This window comes from Buceros rhinoceros, unplaced genomic scaffold (genome assembly GCF_000710305.1).
Source record: "Buceros rhinoceros silvestris isolate BGI_N320 unplaced genomic scaffold, ASM71030v1 scaffold5118, whole genome shotgun sequence".
In the NCBI taxonomy this organism is placed as follows: domain Eukaryota; kingdom Metazoa; phylum Chordata; class Aves; order Bucerotiformes; family Bucerotidae; genus Buceros; species Buceros rhinoceros.
Window position 1 is genome coordinate 1,103 of NW_010425014.1, and position 13,266 is coordinate 14,368.

Sequence of the window (13,266 nt, forward strand, 5' to 3'; positions counted from 1 at the left end):
GAGAGCACAGGCCCTGGTGGCGATGCTGATCCTCCTGCGCCTCATCACCCTCAGTGGGCTACAGGAGGACTTGGAGATGGAGCAGCACTGCTCCCAGGCAAGATCCAAGCTGGCCTTGGTGGGGACAGAAAGAGGCAGGACCAGTGTCAGCCACTGCTTGGCTTTATTGGAGATTCTTCTTCAAGCTTGGTGAAACTAAGTCACGCACAAAGATCCTGCAAAGTCCTTGAGTACTTACAATGGCAAGTGATGCTGATCGCATGGAGTTAATAAACACAAGCAAGAACCGATTTCCTTTGGGAACTTTGGACTGCTCCATTGACAAGTACTCTTATTCTGAAGTCTCAGCTCAAAACATTATTTTGTGATATTGAAACAAATAACATTTTTTTCTAAACCTAGAAGTAGGGAGGAACAAGACAAGCTTTCCCTGGGCCTCTGTAGGAGGCTCTGAATATACTTGGATTAAAACCCAATAACAAACAGACTTGATTGCAGTGTAGATGCTAATTTGAGTGGCAGAGTTACCTCACTTTTGACAGAGAGCACGTGATTTGTGATTTTGCAGAATGCAATCTCCTGCTTTGATTTTATTGAGATTTCTCTGCTCTTAAAGGGGCACAATCTCATGTGATATAAGATGGTCTATCTTTATTGATTTGCAGTAGCTGAAAAGCACACATGAAATACTCATGTTTGCTTTGTTCACCCTTGGATATTTCCTTTTAGGCTGCAATTAGTCCATTAGTTCCCAGCAGCTGCTGCAAGGACAGTCAGCAGCAGTTCCTCAAAACACCCTCTCTGTGCTCCCAGTGGAGCACTGGGTTGTATGACAGCTGATGAGAGCTAGATGGAGAGGCTGTGCTGCAGCACAACCACTGAGCAAGACTCATTAGGTTTGTTCAAAGTCTCCATCCATACATGAGGTTTACCAAGGTTTACATGACTCCTGGCTTAAAATAATTGCAATAATCCCTTAGACTGACAACACTGAATTGTTGTATTTCCTCCAACAATAACATTTAGTTCTAACATAATACTCAGCTGAGGGGGGTGTGGGGGTGGTGGTGGTGGGGATCAAATGCTTTGTTGTTGTTGTGTTACAGCTCTTCTGTAGGAGTAGGAAAAAAGGAATGTCATCCAAATCTACCGGTGCCGAGCGCAAGCTGTTATCACTCCATGGTGTGTGGGGGTGTTTGTTCTGCACAGTTTGAGGGTATGATCTTACCCTAGTGCAAATAAAAGTAGCTCTGCTGGACTCCCAGGTAAGTCAGTGGGAGGAGAGTGAGCTCCTTTCTATTGTGCAGGAATAACCTTTTGTTTAATTTCTGTGAGAAAAGTATGCTCAGAACATCAAGCATCAGTTGTTTAGTTTTCAGTTAGGATTTACCATACAATTGAATGAGGAAAGTGGACAGAGAGGAAAGCTACTTCTTAAAAGAATCAGTTTAACGCAGTGTAAAATGCTATGGGGAATAAGTCAGCACTATTCTGTTGGCATTTGCTCTTTTCTCTCAGCCTTGGAAATTCAGGAATAGTAGTAATGACATGCCATGAAGCCCATTTCTGGCCCAAGGATGCTCTCAATCTGTGTTGCATGGATTGCACCATGTGCTCAGGAGCTCCCTGGAGAGGGAGGGCCCAAGTAGTTCTGATGCCTTAAAATGGGCTCCAACTTTTTTCTAATGCAGCCTGAAGTCAGGTGTACAGCTATGCTGTATTCTGGTTCTGTAAGCACATCTTCCAGACGTGGCTTTTTGCAGTGTGGATATTTTGAACTACAGGTGAATGAGCAGTTGGCAGGAAACCTGGGCATCCTGGGAATCAGTTTAAATGCACTCTTGAACACAGTCATCATGTCTTGAGGCTGATGTGAATGTGAATCTTCTTGCTTTGCACATGGTGTAATCCGTATAATTTTCTGATTTGCTATCGCATGAAGACAATGTGTAGCAATGCAGACCACTCAGGCTGTTCCAGTATTCAGGCCATTATGCTGATTCTACAGTATAAGCATCCAAAACATAGTTCCTAGTGCAAAGGTTACCCTCTTTGGAAAATGGTGGTACTGGAAAAACCTTCAGGCTTAAAACAGTGTGAAAATTATGGTATGGAGCACTGAGAACCTTGTGAGGCTGGGCATAGCCCGAGCAAACTTTGTGATTATTTCAGTGTGTGCCAGAAAATGACCATGTTGCTGGCATCAAGAGCATCAGGGAAGCTCAATCTAAGCCTAAAGATTGATTTTATGGCTGTTTCAGTGGGCCATTAAATTAATCCATCAAACCATCCACCTTTTTGCTAGGACTAAGCATAAGTCTAATCTGCCAGGCTGAACCACTGTCAGGCGTAATTGTTTGCAGATGAGACACAACTTATGGAGCATGAAGTCATCATAATGGCTTGGTCTCGCGAACGAAGATCTGGGAAGGGCTTTTCCCACGCTCACTGCAAGCGATGAGTGCACCCTTCAAGCCTGCACGGTGGATTTTTTAGGTGAGGTGCAGTGTGCGCGGAACTGGTCCCACCCTTTAACACCTGAGGTTCATCTGCCAGGGCCTAGCGAGCTTGGACAGTGACAGCGAAGTCCTCAGGTCATAGGTTTGGTTAGAGTGTCCTTCTCTTAGATAATGGATGCCTTACAAGGCTAAACGAGCTCCATCTGCCCAGGTTTGGAGTCAGAGTTGTCCTTCTCCTAGGATGGTTGTCTGACGGCTAGTGAGCCCATCCTGCCTGTGGACACACTTTGTCTGACCCTTCAGTTGAGACCTGTCTGGCTTGGAAGCCCCTACCGGGGGCATATGCCACCACCAGCACAGCTCTCAGCCTCGCAAGGGCACGCAAGCTCCTTCCCCATGACAAGGGGATGCCCATGAAAGAGGAGCATGAAGTAGATGAGAAGCAAATAGCATAAAGACACTTGATCAATTTTCTTCATTTTCTTTATTCAGGAGACCAGCTATCTAGTAGACCACCAGAAAAGGACCTGAGATGATAGATGCCAGATGACGCTCCTGGTGAACCCCACACAGACTTGTGGCTTGTCTGCCAAGATCTGCTCTACTCTGTCCAACAGCCCCAATTTTTCATTATAGTAAGTTAAATTTTACTACAAAATTGCTATTAGTACCTGCCTTCCAGCCTGCCATATGTGTGTTAAAATGCTGAATTATAGCTTTTGATTCAGCTTATTTCTTACAGGTGCTATGGGAAAAAGCTCTGTTGTACCAGACTCATATTTTAATTTGTAGAATTTTGGGGGTGCCCTGCCCTAAATTTGAAGTGTCCTTTGGCAATTCATGCTGTTCAGGATTCCTAGCACCTTCGTCAGGATCAGTGAAGCACTATACTAAAGAGGTTTGAATCTCAGCTAGAATAAGCCATCAGTGTTACTGGGTCAAGGCAGATAATTGTGAGGTGAGGTTCTATGCTGCATATACAGTCCCCTGCATTTACTTACAGAACAAAATACTCCACAGAATCTCATTGAGGCAAATTGCTAAAGGATGCCCTGGTGTAGTAAGTCCTCTTCCATATGAGGGAAGGTAGAGGACGGCAGCAATGCATCCTCCCATACTGTCCTCCCTGTCTCTTCTGCAAGACCTGTGGCTCTCCAGGTCATCTCCTCAGTCACCAGCCTCCAAAAACATTGCCCCCAAATCCAGATTTGGCCCAGAGAGAAGGATTTGTTGCTGACAGCATGACTTCAATAGGCAAAACTTGTTCCAGACCGTTAGACTTCTGAGTATGTTAGCTTTAGCTTTGCTGTGAAAAAGTCAACAAAGGAATTATTCCATAAAAATCCTGGGATTTCATTGGATCTCTGTGGATGTGAAAATTCTTGTTTCAAAAACCATGCACATATTTGATAAGGGTATTTGGGTATTGGCTTGCCTGTTGAGACAGTCTGGTTTAAGCCCATCGAGGTTGTGCTGCATCAATGTCATGTTGTTGTAACCATGTTAACCACAAAGGAGAAAAAATCACTGTCCTTATTCATCATTTGTAATTTTTCTAATCCCTTGACGTGAATAGTGTAAGGTTACTAAGTAGAATCTTGCTATAAGATAAATGCCAAAGCTTGAAAGTGCTTCCTCAGCTCTAAATTGATTGGAGAAGGAGGATACAGGTTTTATATCATCTGACAAATGCTTAGTTGTTTTCTTATCATTTAGCCAGCTATTTTTTCCAGCAGTATCCAGTGATCTGGTTCAAGTACTTCTCTCTATGTCTATTCAATTCAGAACTGCCTGTTCTAAGCTGATTTTGCTTAGTCTTAGCTAGAACTGTTTGCTGACTAATAAAGACGTACAATTTCTACTTCCTTTCTGTCAGCAGTTGCTGCCTACTGTGCGTTTCTGCTGTCAGCTGGACACCAAGATGGGCTGCCGCCATGTTGCCTTGGTTTACAGAGAAAAATGTAATAAGCAGAAGGGGTATAACTGGATACATTCATTCTGGGTTTTGTCAGCTATGACATATACAAATGAAAGAAATACCCAGCAAAAAGAGGATTTTTTTTAGCATAGTGCAATCCTGCACAACTGGAAGCAAATTTGAAAAGCCTGGGGAAAAGGAAAAATACTGAGCCAGGCTTGGGCACTTTCTGCATGCTGCAAACAAGTGACTTCAGAGCTTGTTCCCAGCTGGATTATGTGTGTGCTTATCTGGTGACTAAATGGATCAAATGGAATAAAATCAGTAAACCTCAGTGATTTGCCCTCACACAGAATATAAAACAGTGACTGTTTCCTCCCTAGCAATGGAGCAACTATGAATATCTTTCTGTGTCGAGTGTCCCATGACAATTTTTTCTCAGGAGCAGGGTGGTCTGCCACTTCTCCATAATCTTCAATAACCTGTGGTGACATTATTGTTGCTGCCATTGTTATTACATTCAGCTTGCTGATGCTGCCTTTCCCATGTGTTGTGTCAGAGGGCCTTGGGGCAGCAAATCAGTATTTCCAGCATGTAGTAAAGTGTAGGGCTAATTACACCCTAGCCCTGCCTGAGGAGGGATGTGCAGCTCATGATGTGGGGAAGTGCTGAGCCTCCCCACTTCCCAGCAACAGGCAGACCCCAGAGAGAGCAGCCTCTGGCAAGCCCCATGTGGTTTGGCACAGTCTTGCTGGCAGCGCTGGCCCTGCCTGTCCCAGGGTATCATGTCATGAGGTGCCAAGTGACATAGGTCCTGCATGGGAAGTTCTCCCTGAAACCTGGGGAAATCACCCAAGAGATGTGAGATGTGAGCTAGTGACACCTCCTGAACCAGACTGTGACAGGCGCAAGAGCAGAGGGGCAGGGTGGTGGTACAACTCTCACAAGGGGACTCAACATGCTGCAATTTAGAATCATATGCTGCAAAACACACACACAAACCTAACAATTGTAGGGATTTGCTGCCCTCTGGCAGGATTTTCTCACAGCTCTGATTCTCTCTGAGAGCAGAGCTCAGCAACAGTGCTCCAGCACAGCCAAGTCTCTACATTTCCCAGTTGGCTGTCAACAAAGCAGAGCAAACTGCTGGGCACGACTGCTGCAGCCTCCCTGCAGTCCCCCTGGAAAGCCAGAAGCACATGCTGATCCCAGGCTGAGGCTGGTATAAGGGGCTGGGCTGGCAGGAGTGCCCTGCCCCTTCTCTTTATCTCTCTGGGGTGATGGGGCAACCAGCCTGACTCTGTAAATCTGGCCCTTTCATTGACTGTCTCCTCACAAGAGCAAGCCAAGCATCCTACATCTTTGACTGTAGATCCTCCTAGTGAGAAAATTCAGTTTGGCCTCTAAAGCTAAGCCCTGAGTGGCTTTGCTGAGTTTGATTTCTTGGTGTGGTATGTGCTTTCTGAAAGATACTCAGCAAATTTGGCTAATTTTCATTAACGCCATTTTCTAAAAGGCCTGTAAATGCCGATATGGCACTTCTGCATATGTGGATGATGCTTTTTGAAAACCTGGCCATCCTCTTCACTAAATGCAAGGTATTGAGAGTCTCATGGGGTGGATTTCTCTGACAAAATGTTGAGTTCTGCAGTGTCTGCACTATACAGCACTAGTCCTGAGGACTGCCTGCAGGGTCACCAGGAGGAACTGGCACATGTTGGACACTTCAGAGAGCTCTGGTGTTTCAAACGGTCAGATGATGGTACCCTAAAAGCATTCATGGCTTATTAAAAGTACCTAGATTGTCTACCTTGGATGTTGATGTTTTTGCTGCAGGTATCTGTAATCAGGTCATGCTAGTTCTACCCTAAAATAGCAAAGAAGTGGGGGAGTGGGAAGGACTATAGAAGTACCTCAGGTAAATAGATATTCCTGATTGTTTTTCTGTTTTGAGAGAAAGGAAGGATAACATAGATGTGCTATTCCCACCATTAGTTTATGTAACTGTCTGGCTGCCCATACAACATCCAAGATCCTCACCTCCAGCAGGTCACAATCCCAGGAGAGACAAATAGATAGGCAAGGACTGAGGAAGGGCTAAAGTAGAAGAACTCAAATACAAACCCATGATAATCTCTGATAGTTGGTTGCACATCTGTGTGGGATTTCCCCAGGGATTTGAAGCAGGGAGGAGCCTGGAGTTGGAGGATGGATAAGACTCTCTCTCTCTCTCTTACACGTAAGTATGTAGGTTTTGATGTATATTTGGTTTCTTTTCTGATGAATACATACATAACCAGCAGGGATCTTGTGACTAGATGATTCTGCTTGTAGCAGTGGCCACGTGCCTTAGCACTGAAGTCCGCATTGCACAATGCAATGCGGTGCAGAACTATCAGAGATGGTCTGGAAGGCACAAGCTCAATGTGATAGTGCAGTCAGGCTAATAAATAGCTCAGAGCAAGCTTTCATGGATCTGCTTTATTGCTGTCAGGGGTTTGAACTTGTATCCCTTTACAGTACTGCACAATAATGATGAAATATGTGTGCTTGTTTAGACCTATTTGGAGTATCTCTGGCCGACACTGTACTAGACAGGTCAGGGATGTTCATGAAGGTGTGAAGATAGTGATAAAAGCCAAGGTTTGATTTTTATTGTTACCTTCTTTATTACTGAGAAAGCTTGAAGCATAAGAAAGCCATTTCTTCATCAACCTTTCTAAATGCAACAGCCACAGCCACTAAGACACCCTGGGGCCCATTGAAGTGATGGCAATATCTCTGACAATTTCAGTAAGACCTGGATTGATGAGACAAGCAACAACTTCCACAGACTTGCACTGATTTACTTCAGTTGGGAATCTTCCCCCTTTCTTTAGGTTAGATTGTGCTCACCTTGTTTTCTCAGTGTTAGCATGGTAGATACCTCAGAAGTGGCTGATACCAATTCATATGGCTATATATGGAGTAAGCACTAATCCCTTTTCTGTATGTTTTGCAGACAAACTGGGAGATCCATCTAACATTGTTTCTTAAGTCATGAAAGTACTGCCTGAAAACGGGACACTTATGCATCGTTCATCTTTCAGCCTCTAACTAGCACTCATCTGGACTTCCCTTGCTATGAAACCAGCCTGGACAGCAGAGGCTTTCATAGCTGCCTGGAACAACCAACAGACCTGGGCTCCCTCAGATACGATGTCGTACTGAACCTGAAAATATTCAATAAGATCAGAAGCCTGTTAGCTAAAGCAAGAGGGCAGAATGTGACCATGTTTTATTTTAATCGGCTTGATTATTATCCTTGGAACACATCACAAGAAGTCCCTGTCGATAGTGGCCTACCCTAGAAGGTCAGTTTGCAAACTCACGTGGAAAAAAACCAGCCATGACTTTGACTATTACATCCCAGCCAAGGACTTTAGTGGATTAGCTGTCATAGACTGGAAGCACTGGAGACCTCAGTGGGCCCACGACTGAAATGCAAAAGATACCAAGAGAAGAAAGTCCAGGAAACTCGTAACTGAAATGGAAGGGAATATTTCAACATATAATGTTGAACATTTAGCCAGAGTTTCCTTTGAAGAAAGTGCAAAAACTTGTATGAAGGAAACAATTGCATTTGGAATGAAAAGCAGACCAAAGGGCCTGTGGGGATGCTATTTATACCCTGACTGTCATAATTGGAATTACTGTGATCAGAACTACACTGGTTCCTGCCCAAAGAGTGAAGTTTTGAGGAAAAATGAACTTTCCTGGCTCTGGGATAACAGTGCAGCCCTGTATCCTTCCATTGGCATTAAGCAACACCTTGGAAACAGTCAAAACATTTTGCATTTTTCTCAGTTTAAGTTGAATGAATCCATAAAGATTTCCTTCATGGCATCCCAAAATAATGCTTTGCCTGTATTTGTGTATACTTTACTAGGTCATAGATATAATCTTTTATTATTTCTTTCTATGGTAAGCTTTTGCTGGAACAACGTGGGCTGCATTTATGCCTTAACCATTCTTACAGATGGTGCCTCAGGATGGAAAGCCTCCTACTTGGGCCAACTCGGCTGGTTTGCGTTAATTGTCCTCATGCTTCAAAGAGCTCAACGTTCTGAAGAAAAAATGCAGCCTCAAATACCTATTTTTTGCTTTAATTCATCACTAAGCTTTACTCAAACATTCATTTGAATGGATTAAAAGGATTTCAGCAATTTAATGTAGTATGTAGGAGGCAGTTAATACATTAATCCTCCCTGAAATACTTTCTTCTGCTCAGGTATTCAATCTCTATTTAATCCCAAGATAGCTGCTCCTTTTATAAAAGGGAAATCAAGGAAGAGAGGTTAGCAACTTGCTCAGTGTTACATCAGTATGGGAGATTGCAACCAGCAATCTTTTTGCATGCCTCCATCTCAAAAACCTTGAATTTAATCCCATACCTACCTTGAGGAAGGCAAATGGTGCACCAGAAGCAAGCAGTACTGCTCACATTAGCTGAACTCATATATAAGTATTTTCAAGATAAATGCCTTTACCACAGTCCTTCTCTACATGATGCCAGACATCCTTCTGGAAACTAGATGAAGACAGCGGGTTTCCTGTGCAAAAGCAGCATAACCTGTCTGTAACGGTCCTGGCTTTATTTTCCCTTGTAGACAGTGACTGCACCACCAGCAGGTCTCAGTTTCTGTGTCTCAGGGTTTAGCAAGTGATCTGTATTTGCTTTTTAAAGGCTGTGTTCGGTCTTTCAGCCCAGGTACAGAGTCTGAAGCTGGCACCTTGTCTGAGAAGGACCAATAGTTTCCTCTTCTATTAGGTCCCATTACTCCCCTAGCACTGCCATCACCCACTATGCTCCCCAGTAAGGGGCTGCGCTTCTGTCTGTGTTGAAGGTAAATGCCTATTCTTAGGCATTAAAGAAGGTGCAGACACTTGTTTTGGTGTTTTTATCCAGCTTGCCCTTATCCAGAAGAGGATAGGTGGACATCAATAACTGCTGCAGACAGCGTGGATCCCCTTTGCCATTTCATGCCCAGTTTCCATCTCTTTTCTCCTTCAGCCAACTAATTCCTGTGAAGTTTTTCTGCTTTGATTCTTGATGTGCTATGGCCTTCAATCTCCCTTAAACCAATGATGATGTCTAGGGTATCACTTACATATCAATGGTCTTTCATCTTCAGTGCTTGTGGCATAGTAGTTCACTTGTTGCTGATCTTTAATCACTGTTCAAATTAAGGATAAGCTTCCAAGCACCAAATACCCTCTCCTTACAGCCTGCAGTACGAGGAAAAGGTACAGTGAAATTTTTCTGAAACAAACCTAGAAAGGACAGGGAAGTCAAAACTGAAATTCTTAAGATTCACCAAGTGTTGCAATTTCCTTTTCATTTAAGGTTGCACAAGGCCAACATTCTCCCTTCTATAGAGTGTGTGTATTTATAGTCACTTTTTCTATGTTTTTTATAAGAATCTTAGTGAGCGACTAGGGAAAGCAGCAAGAGCAATTCATGCCTTTGCAATTGCAGCTTTCAAACTGGAGAGGGACTGGGAAACAGCTAACTGACATAGCAGAATGGCTCTCTCCTTCCCCTTATCATCAAAACCAGAACTGTTTTGGGGAAGTCTTGTGTTAAAAATCCCTCTTTAATGAAAGCATTTTAGTTGATTCTAGTAACTGATGAGATAACAAATAATTATAATTAAATTTTACATCAAAGTACATTAAAATGGTTTTTTTTTCCCAATGTGTGTTCACTTGGTTGTAACCAACATCTTAGGCAGTACCTAAGTGTGCAACTTTCATTTAATACTCTTTGTACTCTAGACAGCAAACCTTCAGCACAATAAAATACAGTTCATAGGGATGAGAATTAAAAGAAAATGTAGTCCAACGAACAGCCACATAACAAACCATTGGATTACTTTAGAAAGAAGTGAAATTCTGAATTAGCCTGACAGTGATATCATTTTTGACTGTAGCAAGATCTTATTAACACCATCAGAGAGAGTGCCCTGAGAGCTGCAGGCATTGTTATTTGGTGAGATACGAATTTAACTTCGTCAGAGGTGATGATGTGCCTCAATTTATCCTGTACTAAACATTGTCTGACTGCACCAATTCTGAGTACTTGGTACCAGCAGAGCTGACTGTTCTAACCAGTCCTTGCTGTTTAACCCATCAGAACAACCACGGAACTTCGTCAATTCTTTCTGCACAAGGTCTTGTGAGGCTCATGGGCAACTAGTGGGAGGGAAGGAAAGCAATGGCTAATGCCAGCCATTTGGAAGACAGTTCTTCAACAGATACCATCATTTCCAGCTGGATAAAACACTAGGAAATCATCTAAAGCCTATTAGCATATCGGTCAGACCAGATTCAGTGGTGCCCAGCAATTTGTCAGGTTATGGGAACCCTTATTTATGCCTGTGTGTGGGCAAGTAAAACGAATCAGGATGTTGAGATCAGATGGAGAGGTTTTGTTTTACGTGATATCAGACCTAGCCACATTAAAATCAAAGATTGATTTCTGAGGCTCTGTCATGCCCTGGAGCTTTCCGACAGCCACACATCAAACTTTGTCATGAGAAAAGACTTTGTCCATAGAGCTGTATGAAATGGGTGTTCTGGGCTGCTTTTCTCTTGGCAGATAGTATAGAAAACCCAGCCAGCACGAGAATGGATGGCTGAAAATAAGTGTTCAGTTGTCCTCAGCAAATTCAATTACTTCAGCCAATTTTTGTAAGTATTCCACTATGGTTTCTATCAGAGTCAATGTGAATTGGAGGGTGAACTTTCTTCTCAGTAAAGTGACAAAGGCAAGCCCCTGGAGCATCTCCACCATACCCCCACAGTCTTGCCACACAGCCGTGCTGTAATCACCTGTGTTTCTAGCATACATCACGGCTTCTTTGTAGATGTACAGACTGTAGCAAGAAGGAGCTACACAGGCAGTGGAAGCAGGGACAGGTGTCCTGGAGAGAGTATAAGGATGGGATCAGGAAGGCCAAGGTGTGGCTGGAGCTGAACTTGGCAAGGGAAGCAAAGAATAATAAGAAGGTCTTCTACAGGTATGTCAATCAGAAAGAGAAGGTTAGGGAGAGTGTACCCCTGATGAACATGACTGGCAAGCTGGTTACAACAGATGAGGAGAAGGCTGAGGTACTCAACAACTTTTTTGCCTCAGTCTTCACTGATAACCTCTCTTCTCACCCCTCCCAAGTTGATGGACCACAAGACAAGGACTAGAGGTCAAAGTCTCTCCCACTGTAAGAGAAGATCAGGTTTGTGACCACCTGAGGAACTTGAACATAATAAATCTATGGGACCTGACAAGATGCATCCCAGAATCCTGAAGGAATTGGCTGATGCAGTTGTCAAGCCACTCTCCATGATAGTTTAAAAGTCCTGCCAGTCAGGTGAAATCCCCAGTGACTGGAAAAGGGGAAATGTTTTTAAAAAGGGTAGAAAGAAGGACCCTGGGAACTACTGACCTGTCAGCCTCACCTCTGTGCCTGGGAAGATCATGGAACAGATCCTCCTAGAAGCTATGCTAAGGCACATGGAAGACAGGGAGGTGATTGGAGACAGTCAGCATGGTTTCACCAAGGACAAGTCCTGCCTGACCAACATGGGGACCTTCTAGGATGAAGTGACTACACTGGTTTACAAGGCAAGAGCTATAGATGTTGTTTATCTGGACTTCTGTAAAGCCTTTGACACAGTCTCCCTCAACATCCTTCTCTCTAAATTGGAGAGATATGGATTTGATGGGTGGACTGTTTGGTGGATAATTAATTGGTTGGTCACATCCAGAGGGTAGTGGTCAATGGCTTGATGTCCAGATGAAGATTAGTGATAAGCGGTGTCCCGCAGGGGTCCATACTGGGACCAGTGCTGTTTAATATCTCCATCAATGACACTAACAGCAGGATCAAATGCACCTCAGCAAGTTTGCAAACAACACCGAGCTGAATGGAGCAGTTGACATGCCAGAGGGACAGGATGCCATCCAGAGGGACCCAGACAGGCTTGAGAAGTTGGCCTCTATGAACTTCATGAGGCTCAACAAGGTTCTGCATGTGGGTCAGGTCAATCCTCTGTATAAATACAGGCTAGGGGATGATGTGTTCGAGAGCAGCCCTGCAGAGAAGGACTTGGTACTCATCAATGACACTAACAGCAGGATCAAATGCACCTCAGCAAGTTTGCAAACAACACCGAGCTGAATGGAGCAGTTGACATGCCAGAGGGACAGGATGCCATCCAGAGGGACCCAGACATGCTTGAGAAGTTGGCCTCTATGAACTTCATGAGGCTCAACAAGGTTCTGCATGTGGGTCAGGTCAATCCTCTGTATAAATACAGGCTAGGGGATGATGTGTTCGAGAGCAGCCCTGCAGAGAAGGACTTGGTACTGGTGGATGAAAGGCTGGACGTGAGTGGACAATGTGAGCTAACAGGTCAGAAAGCCAACTGTATCCCGGGTTGCATCAGAAGAAGTGTGGCAAGCAGGTGGAGGGAGGTGACTCTGCTTCTCTACTCCACCCTGGTGAGACCTCACCTGGAGTGCTGTGACCAGTTCTGGAGTCCTCAGCACAAGGACATGAACCTTCTGGGGTGGGTCTAGAGAAGGACCGCAAAAATCATAAGAGGGCTGGAGCAACTCTACTATGAGGACAGGCTGAGAAAGCTGGGTTTGCTCATCCTGGAGAAGAGAAGGCTCCAGGGAGAACTTACTGCAGCCTTCTGATACTTAAAGGGGGCGTATAATAAAGATGAGGACAGACTTCTTAGCAAGGTCTGTTGTGACAGGACAAGGGGTAACGGGTTTAAACTGAAAGTGGGGAGATTGCGACTAGATATAAGGAAGAAGGGGGCGTATAATAAAGATGAGGA

At 44.1% G+C, this 13,266-nt stretch overlaps 1 protein-coding gene across 1 annotated transcript; it reads left to right on the forward strand.

The window, feature by feature from the left end:
- The first annotated feature begins 7,500 nt into the window (after positions 1-7,500).
- Positions 7,501-12,596, forward strand: LOC104497701 (hyaluronidase-4-like). The gene is given in 5 exon segments (XM_010140982.1): positions 7,501-7,543; positions 7,546-7,754; positions 7,756-8,340; positions 10,350-10,436; positions 12,297-12,596. Coding segments are annotated over 5 exon segments (1,224 nt in total).
- The last annotated feature ends 670 nt before the right edge of the window (positions 12,597-13,266 follow it).